Source organism: Gobius niger, assembly GCF_951799975.1.
Source record: "Gobius niger genome assembly, chromosome: 19".
Lineage (NCBI taxonomy): Eukaryota > Metazoa > Chordata > Actinopteri > Gobiiformes > Gobiidae > Gobius > Gobius niger.
Genome location: NC_136870.1, coordinates 28,413,691 through 28,431,600, shown reverse-complemented (window position 1 = coordinate 28,431,600; position 17,910 = coordinate 28,413,691). Strand labels below are relative to the sequence as shown.

Below are 17,910 nucleotides of genomic sequence, written 5' to 3'. Positions count from 1 at the left end.
ATCAACACAATTGTTCTAGTTGGTAAAATTCTTATTTTTAAGTGTAAATCCAAAAGATTCGAAAAGATTATAGCAATAAACAAAAATAAAAGAAATTCACATGACAAAAAGTGGAATGGGATGTTATGGGACTGATGTGTAATAACATTTTGAATTTCCTAATGTTCACAATGTCACTAATGTCTTATCATGTCTTATCTCAAACTTTGAAGCGCTCATGGGACGGGTGTGGGTTTTAAAATCAAACCTGCAACAAACCAGCTGCCTCAGGACGACCATCCCAAACTCCCACACATTTAGATCAACAATCTTAAGATAAATTAATATAAAACAATCAATAAACGTGTATAAGGATGAACAGAACAAAGGAAGACTGGTGGAGAGCCCATTCTTTGAGAGCCACTGCAAAATATAAAATATAATGTAATAATGTTAATATAATGTAAAATATAATGTAAACAATAATATGGAATTGATGCAAAATATGTCAAGGACTTGTATGTCTTGTCTTTGTGTTTGTTTGTTTGTTTGTCGTATCTTTGTCTGGAATTATCTTTCTGTGAAATGTATTGTGATGTTGGTATTGTTGTGTTATTTATGTTTTTCTTTTATTCAATGTCTACTGTGACTGTGTCCATGTCTGAGGTGAATGAATGAATAATAAAAATAATAATAATAATAATAATAATAATAATAATAAAAATAATGATAATAATAATAATAATAATAATAAAAATAATAATAAAAATAAAAATAATAATAATAAAAATAAAAATAATAATAAAAATAAAAATAATAATAATAAAAATAATAATAATAATAAAAATAATAATAATAATAAAAATAATAATAAAAATAAAAATAATAATAATAAAAATAATAATAATAATAATAATAAAAATAAATATTAATAATAATAATAATAATAATAATAATAATAATAATAATAAAAACAATAATAATAATAATAATAATAATAATAATAATAATAATAATAAAAACAATAATAATAATAATAATACAAAATTATAATAAAAAATTATAATAATTAAAATAAAAAAACTGTCCAATTAAAAAACAAAAACTGATTTTCAAACTGACTCCTCTAAGGAAATGACCATATTTGGGCTTCAGGATCTGTCCTGCTACACGTGGACACCAAACCTGACGAGCGTGGGGAAAGAGCTGAGTTTGTGGAAGGGCATCTGACCTGATGTGGCGTCAGGTTGATTTGCTTCAGGAGAGTTTTCGCCGCCGTCTGAAGCTCGTAGTACAGCAGGGGGGCGTGGCTTTGACCTGCGAGCCCCGCCTCCTGGGCCTCTCCGCCAATCACAGCAGAGTCTGAGGACGAGGCCAGAGTCTGGATCCACTCCCACTCCTCCCTGAAGAACACGAGGAGTTCAGTCCCGACTCTGAACACGCATGATCCACCACACGGATCTGACACGCGTGTTCAGACACGGCGTGGTCTTAGCTTTCAAATGAGGCGTCACAGCGAAAACGGAACAAAACAGACAAAAACGGTCCAGAAAAGCAGCAATAACGCTGTAAAAAAGCGACTTCAGCTCTGCTCTGACCTTCAGCCCCGGCTTTGTGTCACCGTTTCGTAACAGCTCGACTTCACAAAGAGGTTTTTCCAACGGGAGAATTTCATGAAACGCTCGGACACAAGGACGGAACGGAGCAGGTTTGTGAAGAGATGGTTTTGAAGCTCAGAGGTCAGAGGTCAGGGCTCCGACTGAACTGAAGCCTCCTCCTCCTCCTCCTCCTCCTCCTCCTCCTCCTCCTCAACAGCAGCAGAGGAAGAAGAATTTCCTCTCGACGCTGAACAGGATGAATGGAGTTTGATAATGAGGAAACTGACGAGCAAACAGGAGCATCAGTGAGAGAACCTGAGCTTGTTTATTTGGAGGAGAAGAAGGAGGAGATGGAGGAGAAGGAGGAGATGGAGGAGATGGAGAAGAAGGAGGAGCTGGAGAAGAAGAAGGAGCTGGAGAAGAAGGAGGAGCTGGAGAAGAAGGAGGAGCTGGAGAAGAAGAAGGAGCTCAATCCAAATACAGAATAAATAATTTGGATGTTTAACCATCTTTGTTGCTCAGTGACTTTTCTGTTAAAGGGGGGGTATTCTGCAAAATGGACTTTTTCCAGCTTTCCCTCATTAAAAACATGGCTGAAGTGTTGCCTTGGCACATTCACGTATTTCTGAGTCATCTGTAAAAACTCTGATGGCGGCCATTTTAGGGATAGTTTTTTGTCACATTTTTGTTGAATTTTTGTCATTTTTTGTCATTTTTTTGTTGAATTTTTGTCACATTTTTGTTGATTTTTTCTCATTTTTTGTCATTTTTTTGTTGAATTTTTGTCACATTTTTGTCATTTTTTTGTTGAATTTTTGTCACATTTTTGTTGAATTTTTGTCATTTTTTGTCATTTTTTTGTTGAATTTTTGTCACATTTTTGTTGAATTTTTGTTGAATTTTTGTCATTTTTTTGTTGAATTTTTGTCATTTTTTGTAATTTTTTTGTTGAATTTTTGTCACATTTTTGTTGATTTTTTGTCATTTTTTGTCATTTTTTTATTGAATTTTTGTCACATTTTTGTTGAATTTTTGTCATTTTTTGTCATTTTTTTGTTGAATTTTTGTCACATTTTTGTTGAATTTTTGTTGAATTTTAGTCATTTTTTTGTTGAATTTTTGTCACATTTTTGTTGAATTTTTGTTAAATTTTTGTTGAATTTTTGTCACATTTTTGTTGAATTTTTGTTGAATTTTTGTCACATTTTTGTTGAATTTTTGTTGAATTTTTGTCACATTTTTGTTGAATTTTTGACTGATGGCGGCCATTTTAGGGATAGGTTTGCCTGAGTCCTCCTAGGAACGCCCCCACCTCCTGGAGACGCCTCCGAGCTTTGGTCACCAGCCGAGTAACCAACCACTGCTCCTCAGCAGAACCCCCTCCCCACTGATGCCACAGACAGCGTGTGGAGGGGGCGTGTCTAAAGGCTCAGAGGTTCTTAAAGAGACAGAGGCCTATTTCAAGACATTCACTACAGACACCGACTTTTACACAAACAATAATGATGAATTTAAAAATGTGCCAAACGGTTCAGCCGCTTCAAACGTGGAGCGAGACTAAATGAGGCTGAAGCCCTGGAGCTTTTTTGTTCGTGAGACACATATTACAACATATTTTAACCTCTTACCGCCCGCCTGAACCAAATGCCTTCTGTCCTCTTTGGCCATGATGTAGGTCTGTGTAACACCTCATTTGAAAGCTAAGACCCACAAAACTGATCTTTTTCCTCGCGTTATTGCGTGTTGTGTCACCTTTTTTCAGTTTCTTTTATTCTTTTTTTTTTGTCACATTTTTGTTGAATGTTTGTTAAATTTTTTTGAGTTTTTCTCACATTTTGTTGAATTTTTGTTCCATTTTTGTCACATTTTTGTTGAGTTTTTGTCACATTTTTGTTAAATTTTTGTCACATTTTTGTTGAATTTTTGTCACATTTTTGTTAATTTTTTGTCACATTTTTGTTGAATTTTTGTTAAATTTTTGTCACATTTTTGTTGAGTTTTTGTCACATTTTTGTTGAGTTTTTGTCACATTTTTGTTAAATTTTTGTCACATTTTTGTTGAATTTTTGTCACATTTTTGTTAAATTTTTGTCACATTTTTGTTGAATTTTTGTTAAATTTTTGTCACATTTTTGTTGAGTTTTTGTCACATTTTTGTTGAGTTTTTGTCACATTTTTGTTAAATTTTTGTCACATTTTTGTTGAATTTTTGTCACATTTTTGTTAAATTTTTGTCACATTTTTGTTGAATTTTTGTTAAATTTTTGTCACATTTTTGTTGAGTTTTTGTCACATTTTTGTTAATTTTTTGTCACATTTTTGTTGAATTTTTGTTAAATTTTTGTCACATTTTTGTTGAGTTTTTGTCACATTTTTGTTGAATTTTTGTCACATTTTTGTTGAATTTTTGTTCCATTTTTGTCACATTTTTGTTGAGTTTTTGTCACATTTTTGTTAAAGGGGGGGTATTACGCAAAATCGACTTTTTCAAGCTTTACATCATGTTATTAAGTCATTCCCTCATTAAAAACATGCCTGAAGTGTTGCCTTAGCACATTCACGTATTTTCGAGTAATCTGTAAAAACTCTGATGGCGGCCATTTTAGGGATAAAACGCCTGATTCCTTCAGGAAACGCCTCCGACCTCCAGGATACGCCTCCAACCTTTCGTCACCAGCCGAGTAACCAACCACTGCCCTTCAGCAGAACCCCCTCCCCGCAGTGTCTAGCCCTAAGATGTAAACAGAGTCATCATGGAGGATTAGCTTCATGTGTTGTGAACCGGAGCCACAGCAGACTTTTACAAAGACACATCAGTGTTTCTGTTACCGAAACACCCAGGATTAAAACCGGTGACAAGAACACTTATTTCAGTGTCTGGTTCTGCGCTGGGCCTTGATGATGCACAGAGCCTCCGGAGAAAGCTAATGCTAAGCTAAACCTCGAGTCATCACGTGAAAACGAGAAATATGCACAAATAAAGTCAATAAAACCACCACACACATAAAGAACCGTTTAACAATGATCACACACGGAGCCTGGCTTGTTGATTTGGAAGTTTATTGCTCACATTTCATCTACAATGGGTCATAGCCGAGTGGCTTTCTCCCGGAGCTAACAAGCTAGCCGCGACAAGCTAACGGGAAAATTCACTGAATACAAGCAGCATATTATGCATTGAAAACGTCACTAAAACAGGCAACTGCTTGAAGCAGCCTTTATGAGGATCACACACGGAGCCTGGCTTGTTGATTTTGTAGTTTATTGCTCACATTTCATCTACAGTGAGTCGTAGCCGAGTGGTTTCTCCCAGAGCTAAGGCACTATTAGCCACGACAAGCTAACAACCTTCACCTTCACAACATTCATTGAAAACAGGCAGCATATTATGCACAAATAACGTCAATAAAGCAGCAACTACTCGAAGCAGCCTTTACGATGATCACACAATGAGCCTGGCTTTACACATTTGTGGTTTATTGCAGACTTTTCATCAACAATGAGCTGTAGTCGATTATAACAAGCTAACGGGTAACCTCGAAAAACCATTGTCCACTTGCACAGATAATGTCCGTCTTTGAATCGTATGGGCTCCTGCAGATCCTGGTGTCGTCCATGGGGGTATAGTTAGAGATCCATAGGGCATGGCAGATGCAAAGAGAAGCCTCCAAACAGCAGTTATTTTTCAGGCAAGAGCCCCTTCCAAGCGTCCGGTGTGGAAGGTTTGTCTCCAAATAATATCCTGTGTGGCCATTGTTCACAAAGTGATAAACAGTAGCTCCTTTCCAACAATAAAAATTAAAATGCACCGATCGTAGTTTCAATACAGTTGAGACAACGAGCGCAGTGTTGTTGTGATGCCACAGACAGCGTGTGGAGGGGGCGTGTCGGAAAGGGTCAGAGGTTCTTAAAGAGACAGGGGCCTATTTCAAGTCTTTCGCTACCGCCATTTTGAAAGAGCAATTTTATACAAGGCAGTTATTCTAATTTACTGCATTTACAGACCAACAGAAGGTTTCGTCATCATTGTAGTGTGCCATAGACTGGTGCTATGTGGCTGAAAAAAGCATAATACCCCCTCTTTAAATTTTTGTCACATTTTTGTTGAATTTTTGTCACATTTTTGTTAAATTTTTGTCACATTTTTGTTGAATTTTTGTTAAATTTTTGTCACATTTTTGTTGAGTTTTTGTCACATTTTTGTTAAATTTTTGTCACATTTTTGTTGAATTTTTGTCACATTTTGTTGAATTTTTGTCAAATTTTTGTTGAATTTTTGTCATATTTTTGTTAATTTTTTTTCACATTTTTGTTAAATTTTTGTCACATTTTTGTTAAATTTTTGTCACATTTTTGTTGAGTTTTTGTCATATTTTTGTTAAATTTTTGTCACATTTTTGTTGAGTTTTTGTCACATTTTTGTTGAGTTTTTGTCACATTTTTGTTGAGTTTTTGTCACATTTTTGTTGAGTTTTTGTCACATTTTTGTTGAATTTTTGTCACATTTGTGTTGAATTTTTGTCAAATTTTTGTTAAATTTTTGTCACATTTTTGTTAAATTTTTGTCACATTTTTGTTGAATTTTTTGTCACATTTTTGTTGAATTTTTGTCACATTTTTGTTGAATTTTTGTCACATTTTTGTTGAGTTTTTGTCACATTTTTGTTAAATTTTTGTCACATTTTTGTTAAATTTTTGTCACATTTTTGTTGAATTTTTGTCACATTTTTGTTGAATTTTTGTCACATTTTTGTTGAGTTTTTGTTCCATTTTTGTTGAATTTTTGTCACTTTTTGGTTGAGTTTTTGTCACATTTTTGTTAAATTTTTGTCACATTTTTGTTGAATTTTTGTCACATTTTTGTTGAATTTTTGTCACTTTTTTGTTAAATTTTTGTCACATTTTTGTTGAATTTTTTGTCACATTTTTGTTAAATTTTTGTCACATTTTTGTTGAGTTTTTGTCACATTTTTGTTAAATTTTTGTCACATTTTTGTTAAATTTTTGTCACATTTTTGTTGAATTTTTGTCACATTTTTGTTGAATTTTTGTCACATTTTTGTTGAGTTTTTGTTCCATTTTTGTTGAATTTTTGTCACTTTTTGGTTGAGTTTTTGTCACATTTTTGTTAAATTTTTGTCACATTTTTGTTGAATTTTTGTCACATTTTTGTTGAATTTTTGTCACTTTTTTGTTAAATTTTTGTCACATTTTTGTTGAATTTTTGTCACATTTTTGTCACATTTTTGTCACATTTTTGTCACATTTTAGTCGCGTTCACATCCTTGTTTTCTTCTCATGTTTTGTGGCTGTTTTGGTGCTTTTTTCCCAAGAAGCTTTGTGATTACGGTAAAGCCAAACTGGAGAAAACAGGCTCCGCTCAGGTGGGAGTTAAGAGGTTAATGCCTACTTTAAAGTCACACATTTGTGATTCCCAGCACAAACATCCTCTGTCCCTGGTGCAGTCGTCCTGTTTAAGTAGTAGTAGTAGTATTAGTAGTAGTAGTAGTAGTAGTATTAGTACCTGCTGACGTTGGCGTTCTCGCGGACTCGGGCGTGGCACAGCGTGTTGGGGCTGCGCTGGGACACGAGGACTCGGATCTGGTCCACGGACGAGCTGAGTTTGAGGTAACCGAGGTACAGACCAGGAGAGAGGCGCGAACAGCAGCGCCTCTGGAACGACAGGAGGTCCTACAGAGACAGGAACTGAGACTGAGACAGAGGAACCACAGAGGAACCACAGAGGAACCACAGAGGAACCACAGAGGAACCACAGAGGAACCACAGAGGAACCACAGAGGAACCACAGGAGGAACCACAGAGGAACCACAGGAGGTCCTACGGAGACAGGAACTGAGACTGAGACAGAGGAACCACAGAGGAACCACAGAGGAACCACAGAGGAACCACAGAGGAACCACAGAGGAACCACAGAGGAACCACAGAGGAACCACAGGAGGAACCACAGAGGAACCACAGGAGGTCCTACGGAGACAGGAACTGAGACTGAGACAGAGGAACCACAGAGGAACCACAGAGGAACCACAGAGGAACCACAGGGGAACCACAGAGGAACCACAGAGGAACCACAGAGGAACCACAGAGGAACCACAGAGGAACCACAGGGGAACCACAGGAGGAACCACAGAGGAACCACAGGAGGTCCTACGGAGACAGGAACTGAGACTGAGACAGAGGAACCACAGAGGAACCACAGAGGAACCACAGAGGAACCACAGAGGAACCACAGAGGAACCACAGAGGAACCACAGAGGAACCACAGGAGGAACCACAGAGGAACCACAGAGGAACCACAGGGGAACCACAGAGGAACCACAGAGGAACCACAGAGGAACCACAGAGGAACCACAGAGGAACCACAGGAGGAACCACAGGAGGTCCTACGGAGACAGGAACTGAGACTGAGACAGAGGAACCACAGAGGAACCACAGTGGAACCACAGGAGGTCCTACAGAGACAGGAACTGAGACTGAGACAGAGGAACCACAGAGGAACCACAGAGGAACCACAGGAGGAACCACAGAGGAACCACAGAGGAACCACAGAGGAACCACAGGAGGTCCTACAGAGACAGGAACTGAGACTGAGACAGAGGAACCACAGAGGAACCACAGAGGAACCACAGGGGAACCACAGAGGAACCACAGAGGAACCACAGAGGAACCACAGAGGAACCACAGAGGAACCACAGGAGGTCCTACAGAGACAGGAACTGAGACTGAGACAGAGGAACCACAGAGGAACCACAGAGGAACCACAGAGGAACCACAGGAGGAACCACAGAGGAACCACAGAGGAACCACAGGGGAACCACAGAGGAACCACAGAGGAACCACAGAGGAACCACAGAGGAACCACAGTGGAACCACAGGAGGTCCTACAGAGACAGGAACTGAGACTGAGACAGAGGAACCACAGAGGAACCACAGAGGAACCACAGAGGAACCACAGAGGAACCACAGAGGAACCACAGAGGAACCACAGAGGAACCACAGGAGGTCCTACAGAGACAGGAACTGAGACTGAGACAGAGGAACCACAGAGGAACCACAGAGGAACCACAGAGGAACCACAGAGGAACCACAGAGGAACCACAGAGGAACCACAGAGGAACCACAGGAGGAACCACAGAGGAACCACAGGAGGTCCTACGGAGACAGGAACTGAGACTGAGACAGAGGAACCACAGGGGAACCACAGAGGAACCACAGAGGAACCACAGAGGAACCACAGAGGAACCACAGAGGAACCACAGGAGGAACCACAGGAGGTCCTACGGAGACAGGAACTGAGACTGAGACAGAGGAACCACAGAGGAACCACAGTGGAACCACAGGAGGTCCTACAGAGACAGGAACTGAGACTGAGACAGAGGAACCACAGAGGAACCACAGAGGAACCACAGGAGGAACCACAGAGGAACCACAGAGGAACCACAGGAGGAACCACAGGAGGTCCTACAGAGACAGGAACTGAGACTGAGACAGAGGAACCACAGAGGAACCACAGAGGAACCACAGAGGAACCACAGGAGGAACCACAGAGGAACCACAGAGGAACCACAGGGGAACCACAGAGGAACCACAGAGGAACCACAGAGGAACCACAGAGGAACCACAGTGGAACCACAGGAGGTCCTACAGAGACAGGAACTGAGACTGAGACAGAGGAACCACAGAGGAACCACAGAGGAACCACAGAGGAACCACAGAGGAACCACAGAGGAACCACAGAGGAACCACAGAGGAACCACAGGAGGTCCTACAGAGACAGGAACTGAGACTGAGACAGAGGAACCACAGAGGAACCACAGAGGAACCACAGAGGAACCACAGGAGGAACCACAGAGGAACCACAGAGGAACCACAGGGGAACCACAGAGGAACCACAGAGGAACCACAGAGGAACCACAGAGGAACCACAGTGGAACCACAGGAGGTCCTACAGAGACAGGAACTGAGACTGAGACAGAGGAACCACAGAGGAACCACAGAGGAACCACAGAGGAACCACAGAGGAACCACAGAGGAACCACAGAGGAACCACAGAGGAACCACAGGAGGTCCTACAGAGACAGGAACTGAGACTGAGACAGAGGAACCACAGAGGAACCACAGGAGGTCCTACAGAGACAGGAACTGAGACTGAGACAGAGGAACCACAGAGGAACCACAGAGGAACCACAGAGGAACCACAGAGGAACCACAGAGGAACCACAGAGGAACCACAGGAGGTCCTACAGAGACAGGAACTGAGACTGAGACAGAGGAACCACAGAGGAACCACAGTGGAACCACAGGAGGTCCTACAGAGACAGGAACTGAGACTGAGACAGAGGAACCACAGAGGAACCACAGAGGAACCACAGAGGAACCACAGAGGAACCACAGAGGAACGACAGGAGGTCCTACAGAGACAGGAACTGAGACTGAGACAGAGGAACCACAGAGGAACCACAGAGGAACCACAGAGGAACCACAGAGGAACCACAGAGGAACCACAGGAGGTCCTACGGAGACAGGAACTGAGACTGAGACAGAGGAACCACAGAGGAACCACAGAGGAACCACAGAGGAACCACAGAGGAACCACAGAGGAACCACAGGAGGAACCACAGGAGGTCCTACAGAGACAGGAAGGGCATCGGACTGAAACATCTGACACAGAGGAGGTCCTACAGAGTGTGTGTATCAGTATCAGTAGTATTCGCAGTAGTATTCGCAGTAGTATTCGCAGTATTCGTACCTGTAGGGTGATGATGAGGATGTCCAGGGCGTGCGGCTCCTCGTGTGTATCAGTATCAGCAGTATTCGCAGTAGTATTCGCAGTAGTATAGGCTTGTTGCACAATGTGGCTACGCTAGTTCCTCTGAGCTGAAGCTGTGGGCGCCAGTACTTCCTGTTCGTATTCATTTCCATTAAGATGAGCTCAGACCAGTGAGTTCCTGGTAGAAATATTTCCATAGACGAGACGTTTATGTTTGTGAGGATCAGGGAGTTTGTCTTTAACCTCTTAACTCCCGCCTGAACCGAGAGGATCTTTTCTCCTCACGTCATCACATTTTTTTTTCCATCTTTTTTGTCATTTTTTGGTCACTTTTTTTTTTTTTCATTTTTTCGCCAATTTTTTATCACATTTTTGTACATTTTTTTGTCAATTTTTTGTCAATTTCTTGTGACATTTTTGTGACATTTTTGCCACTTTTTCATCAATTTTTCGTCCCTTTTTTGTCAATTTTTTATCACATTTTTGTCATTTTTTGGTCATTATTTTGTCACATTTTATCACATTTTTGTAATTTTTTGGTCATTATTTTATCACATTTTTATCACATTTTTGTCACATTTTATCACATTTTTGTAATTTTTTGGTCATTATTTTATCACATTTTTGTCATTTTTTGGTCATTATTTTGTCACATTTTTATAATTTTTTGTCATTATTTTATCACATTTTTGTCATTTTTTGGTCATTATTTTGTCACATTTTTATAATTTTTTGTCATTATTTTATCACATTTTTGTCATTTTTTGGTCATTATTTTGTCACATTTTTGTCATTTTTTGGTCATTATTTTATCACATTTTTGTCATTTTTTGGTCATTATTTTATCACATTTTTGTCATTTTTTGGTCATTATTTTGTCACATTTTTGTCATTTTTTGGTTATTATTTTGTCACATTTTATCACATTTTTGTCATTTTTTGGTCATTATTTGATCACATTTTTGTCATTTTTTGGTCATTATTTTATCACATTTTTGTTATTTTTTGTCAATTTCTTGTGACATTTTTGTGACATTTTTGCCACTTTTCCATCATTGTTTTCGTCGAGAAAATGTGCTCGGTTCAGGTGGGAGTTAAGGGGTTAATGCATTACACAACTTGAAATAGTGCCTTTATATATATATTTTCATAGCATGTTAGCCTTTAGCTTCAAGACAAACTATCAATCCTTCATGATCACAGGCGTCTCTGATCTGAACTTCATGATTTGAACACAATAAATGATCGTCTACCGGGAACTCACCGCCCACAACATAATCTTTAGAAAATATGATTATTATTCCAGGAAAAGAAAACAGACAGGAAGTCCAGGCGCTCACACCTTCAGGTCAGAGGAACTAGCATAGCCACACCGTGAAACCAAGCTAATTTGCAGTATTAGTACCTGTAGGGTGATGATGAGGATGTCCAGGGCGTACGGCTCCTCGTGTGTATCAGTATCAGTAGTATTCGCAGTAGTATTCGCAGTATTCGTACCTGTAGGGTGATGATGAGGATGTCCAGTGCGTGCGGCTCCTCGTGTGTATCAGTATCAGTAGTATTCGCAGTAGTATTCGCAGTATTCGTACCTGTAGGGTGATGATGAGGATGTCCAGGGCGTGCGGCTCCTCGTGTGTATCAGTATCAGTAGTATTCGCAGTAGTATTCGCAGTATTCGTACCTGTAGGGTGATGATGAGGATGTCCAGGGCGTACGGCTCCTCGTGTGTATCAGTATCAGTATCAGTATCAGCAGTATTCGCAGTAGTATTCGCAGTACTCGTACCTGTAGGGTGATGATGAGGATGTCCAGGGCGTACGGCTCCTCTTGTGTATCAGTATCAGTAGTATTGGCAGTAGTATTCGCAGTATTCGTACCTGTAGGGTGATGATGAGGATGTCCAGTGCGTGCGGCTCCTCTCGTGTATCAGTATCAGTAGTATTCGCAGTAGTATTCGCAGTAGTATTCGCAGTATTCGTACCTGTAGGGTGATGATGAGGATGTCCAGTGCGTACGGCTCCTCTTGTGTATCAGTATCAGCAGTATTCGCAGTAGTATTCGCAGTATTCGTACCTGTAGGGTGATGATGAGGATGTCCAGTGCGTGCGGCTCCTCGTGTGTATCAGTATCAGTAGTATTCGCAGTAGTATTCGCAGTATTCGTACCTGTAGGGTGATGATGAGGATGTCCAGTGCGTACGGCTCCTCGTGTGTATCAGTATCAGCAGTATTCGCAGTAGTATTCGCAGTATTAGTACCTGTAGGGTGATGATGAGGATGTCCAGGGCGTACGGCTCCTCGTGTGTATCAGTATCAGTAGTATTCGCAGTAGTATTCGCAGTAGTATTCGCAGTAGTAGTACCTGTTGGGTGATGATGAGGATGTCCAGGGCGTACGGCTCCTCGTGTGTATCAGTATCAGCAGTATTCGCAGTAGTATTCGCAGTATTAGTACCTGTAGGGTGATGATGAGGATGTCCAGGGCGTACGGCTCCTCGTGTGTATCAGTATCAGCAGTATTTGCAGTAGTATTCGCAGTATTAGTACCTGTAGGGTGATGATGAGGATGTCCAGGGCGTACGGCTCCTCTCGTGTGTATCAGTATCAGCAGTATTCGCAGTAGTATTCGCAGTATTAGTACCTGTAGGGTGATGATGAGGATGTCCAGGGCGTACGGCTCCTCTCGTGTGTATCAGTATCAGCAGTATTCGCAGTAGTATTCGCAGTATTAGTACCTGTAGGGTGATGATGAGGATGTCCAGTGCGTACGGCTCCTCGTGTGTATCAGTATCAGCAGTATTTGCAGTAGTATTCGCAGTATTAGTACCTGTAGGGTGATGATGAGGATGTCCAGGGCGTGTGGCTCCTCGTGTGTATCAGTATCAGTAGTATTCGCGGTAGTATTCGCAGTAGTAGTACCTGTAGGGTGATGATGAGGATGTCCAGGGCGTACGGCTCCTCGTGTGTATCAGTATCAGTAGTATTCGCAGTAGTATTCGCAGTAGTATTCGCAATAGTATTCGCAGTAGTATTCGCAGTAGTATTCGCAGTAGTATCGGCTTGTTGCACAATGTGGCTACGCTAGTTCCTCTGAGCTGAAGCTGTGGGCGCTAGTACTTCCTGTTCGTGTTCATTTCCATTAAGATGAGCTCAGACCAGTGAGTTCCTGGTAGAAATATTTCCATAGAGGAGACGTTTATGTTTGTGAGGATCAGGGAGTTTGTCTTTAACCTCTTAACTCCCGCCTGAACCGAGAGGATCTTTTTTCCTCACGTCATCACATTTTTTTCCCATCATTTTTGTCACTTTTTTGTCATTTTTTGGTCAAATGTTTATCACATTTTTGTCATTTTTCGTCAATTTTTTGTCAATTTTTTATCACATTTTTGTCACATTTTTGTCATTTTTTGGTCATTATTTTATCACATTTTTGTCATTTTTTCGTCAATTTTTTATCACATTTTTGTCATTTTTCGTCAATTTTTTGTCAATTTCTTGTGACATTTTTGTGACATTTTTGCCACTTTTTCATCAATTTTTTGTCCTTTTTTTGTCAATTTTTTAATCACATTTTTGTAATTTTCTTGTCACATTTTTGCCATTTTTTTGTCACATTTTTATCACATTTTTGTCACATTTTATCACATTTTTGTAATTTTTTGTAATTTTTTGGTCATTATTTTATCACATTTTTGTAATTTTTTGGTCATTATTTTGTCAAATTTTCGTCATTTTTTGGTCATTATTTTGTCACATTTTTGTCATATTTTTATCACATTTTTGTCACAATTTATCACATTTTTGTAATTTTTTGGTCAGTATTTTATCACATTTTTGCCACTTTTTCATCAATTTTTCGTCCCTTTTTTGTCAATTTTTTATCACATTTTTGTAATTTTCTTGTCACATTTTTGCCATTTTTTTTGTCACATTTTATCACATTTTTGTAATTTTTTGGTCATTATTTTGTCACATTTTTGTCATTTTTTTGTCAATTTCTTGTGACATTTTTGCCACTTTTCCATCATTGTTTTCGTCGAGAAAATGTGCTCGGTTCAGGTGGGAGTTAAGGGGTTAATGCAGTACACAAGTTGAAATAGTGCCTTTATATATATTCTTTTATAGCATGTTAGCCTTTAGCTTCAAGACAAACTCTCAATCCTTCATGATCACAGGCGTCTCTGATCTGAACTTCATGATTTGAACACAGTAAATGATCGTCTACCGGGAACTCACCGCCCACAACATAATCTTTGGAAAATATGATTATTATTCCAGGAAAAGAAAACAGACAGGAAGTCCAGGCACTCACACCTTCAGGTCAGAGGAACTAGCATAGCCACACCGTGCACCAAGCTAATTTGCAGTATTAGTACCTGTAGGGTGATGACGAGGATGTCCAGGGCGTACGGCTCCTCGGGTGTATCAGAATCAGTAGTATTCGCAGTAGTATTCGCAGTATTCGTACCTGTAGGGTGATGATGAGGATGTCCAGGGCGTACGGCTCCTCGGGCGTGGACAGGCTCTTCCTCTGGCTCTGCAGTTTCGTGACCGCCGTCCACTTCCCGTTGAACGACGCCGTCTGAGCGTCCAGTTCCCTGACGGTGACCAGCAGGACGTTGCCGTGGCGATCCTTGATGGGCTCGTAGTGGACACGCCCCAGGTTATGGGTGCCCAGGAGGGTCTGACGACAGAGGGAGGGGCTTAGTTTATGGGTGCCCAGGAGGGTCTGAGACAGAGGGCGGGGCTTAGGTTATGGGTGCCCAGGAGGGTCTGACGACAGAGGGAGGGGCTTAGGTTATGGGTGCCCAGGAGGGTCTGACGGCAGAGGGAGGGGCTTAGGTTATGGGTGCCCAGGAGGGTCTGAGACAGAGGGCGGAGCTTAGACTCACTTTTAGCAAAACATGATTAACTACACAGGAGGGAGGAATACTCATGACAGTAGTAGTTATAGAGTAGTAGTAGTAGTAGTAGTAGTAGTAGTAAAAGTAGTAGTAGTAGTAGCAGTAGCAGTAGTAGTAGTAAAAGTAGTAGCAGTAGTAGTAGTAGTAGCAGTAGTAGTTGCAGTAGTAGCAGTAGCAGTAGTAGTAGTAGTAGTAGTAGTAGCAGTAGTAGTAGTAGTAGTAGTAGCAGTAACAGTAGCAGTAGTAGTAGTAGTAGCAGTAACAGTAGTAGTAGTAGTAGTAACAGTAGTAGCAGTAGTAGCAGTAGCAGTAGTAGCAGTAGTAGTAGTAGCAGTAGCAGTAGTAGTAGTAGTAGTAGTAGTAGTAGTGGTAGTAGTAGTAGTAGCAGTAGTAGTAGTAGTAGTAGTAGTAGTAGCAGCAGTAGTAGCAGTAGCAGTAGCAGTAGTAGTAGTAGCAGTAGCAGCAGTAGTAGCAGTAGCAGTAGCAGTAGTAGTAGTAGTAGTAGCAGCAGTAGCAGTAGTAGCAGTAGTAGCAGCAGTAGCAGCAGTAGCAGCAGTAGTAGCAGTAGTAGCAGTAGTAGCAGTAGTAGCAGTAGTAGCAGTAGTAGTAGCAGTAGCAGCAGTAGTAGCAGTAGCAGCAGTAGTAGTAGTAGCAGCAGTAGCAGCAGTAGCAGCAGCAGCAGTAGTAGTAGTAGTAGTAGTAGTAGTAGTAGTAGTAGTAGTAGTAGTAGTAGTAGTAGTAGTAGTACCTGCATATGTGCGGCCGCCGTTAGCAGCTTGTGTCGGGTTTGCAGAGTGGAGGACGACGACATGGACACGGACATGCTCTGCCTCAGCCACCGCACGTCCTCCCACAGACAGGACAGCTGCAACACAAAACATGTACACTATCCTCCCACCGACCAACCAAAACATGTACACTATCCCCCCACCGACCAACCAAAACATGTACACTATCCCCCCACAGACCTTGGTGAACCAGAGGAAGTCCTGCATCAGTGAACTTCCAAACGAGTCGTCCACCTCCACGATGGGAACCTGCTCCTCAGCCGTGACCAGGAGGGAGTCCTTATGGTGGAGCACGGTGGCCAGGTACACGCCCCTACAAGGCAAGAGACACGGGTCACTACAAGCTCTACAAGGCAAGAGATACAGGCCCTACAAGAGAGGAGATACAGGTCACTACAAGAGAGGAGATACAGGTAACTACAAGAGAGGAGATACATGTCACTACAAGAGAGGAGATACAGGTAACTACAAGAGAGGAGATACAGGTCACCACAAGAGAGGAGATACAGGTCACTACAAGAGAGGAGATACAGGTAACTACAAGAGAGGAGATACAGGTCACTACAAGAGAGGAGATACAGGTAACTACAGGCTCTAGAAGGCAAGAGACACAGGTCACTACAGGCTCTACAAGGCAAGAGACACAGGTAACTACAGGCCCTACAAGAGAGGAGATACAGGTCACTACAAGAGAGGAGATACAGGTCACTACAAGAGAGGAGATACAGGTCACCACAAGAGAGGAGATACAGGTCACTACAAGAGAGGAGATACAGGTAACTACAAGAGAGGAGATACAGGTCACTACAAGAGAGGAGATACAGGTAACTACAGGCTCTAGAAGGCAAGAGACACAGGTCACTACAGGCTCTACAAGGCAAGAGACACAGGTAACTACAGGCCCTACAAGAGAGGAGATACAGGCCCTACAAGAGAGGAGATACAGGTAACTATAAGAGAGGAGATACAGGTCACTATAAGAGAGGAGATACAGGTCACTACAGGCCCTACAAGAGAGGAGATACAGGTCACTACAGGCCCTACAAGAGAGGAGATACAGGTCACTACAGGCCCTACAAGAGAGGAGATACAGGTCACTACAGGCCCTACAAGAGAGGAGATACAGGCCCTACAAGAGAGGAGATACAGGTAACTACAGGCCCGACAAGAGAGGAGATACAGGTAACTATAAGAGAGGAGATACAGGTAACTACAGGGGCTGGGGCTGGAGCTGAGGCTGGAGCTGGAGGGACTCACCTCTTGAGCGTCTTGACGAACTTGTTGGAGTTGAAGAGATGTTTCAAACTCCTGGACACCGACTGTTTCCGGCTCGGGTTCTGCAGCTTCGACGGCTCTGAAACAAATCACACAAGAACAAGAGTAACTCCCACAGTTTGAGGAATCCTGGAGGGAGTGGAGGGACTGGAGGAACTGGAGGGTCTTGAGGGACAGGAGGGACAGGAGGGTCTGGAGGGAGTGGAGGGTCTTGAGGGACAGGAGGGTCTGGAGGGACAGGAGGGACAGGATGGTCTTAAGGGACTGGAGGGACAGGATGGTCTTAAGGGACTGGATGGTCTTAAGGGACTGGATGGTCTTAAGGGTCTTAAGGGACAGGAGGGACAGGAGGAACTGGAGGGTCTTGAGGGACAGGATGGTCTTAAGGGACTGGAGGGACTGGAGGAAGTGGAGGGTCTTAAGGGTCTTAAGGGACTGGAGGGACAGGATGGTCTTAAGGGTCTTGAGGGACAGGATGGTCTTAAGTCTTAAGGGTCTGGAGGGAGTGGAGGGTCTTGAGGGACAGGATGGTCTTAAGGGACTGGAGGGACAGGATGGTCTTAAGGGACTGGAGGGTCTG

The 17,910-nt window shown here is 41.7% G+C and overlaps 1 protein-coding gene across 1 annotated transcript in view; it reads right to left on the bottom strand.

Moving 5' to 3' along the window:
- ankfn1a (ankyrin repeat and fibronectin type III domain containing 1a) overlaps nucleotides 1-17,910 on the bottom strand; it is an 81,837-nt gene that overhangs the window by 17,922 nt on the left and 46,005 nt on the right. The window contains exons 8-13 of the mRNA XM_079577121.1: nucleotides 17,313-17,409; nucleotides 16,236-16,368; nucleotides 16,016-16,132; nucleotides 14,832-15,047; nucleotides 7,102-7,268; nucleotides 1,211-1,382 (exon numbers count right to left, since the gene is read on the bottom strand). Of these exons, the coding sequence (XP_079433247.1) occupies nucleotides 1,211-1,382; nucleotides 7,102-7,268; nucleotides 14,832-15,047; nucleotides 16,016-16,132; nucleotides 16,236-16,368; nucleotides 17,313-17,409 (902 nt within the window). The remainder of the gene's footprint in view (nucleotides 1-1,210; nucleotides 1,383-7,101; nucleotides 7,269-14,831; nucleotides 15,048-16,015; nucleotides 16,133-16,235; nucleotides 16,369-17,312; nucleotides 17,410-17,910) is intronic.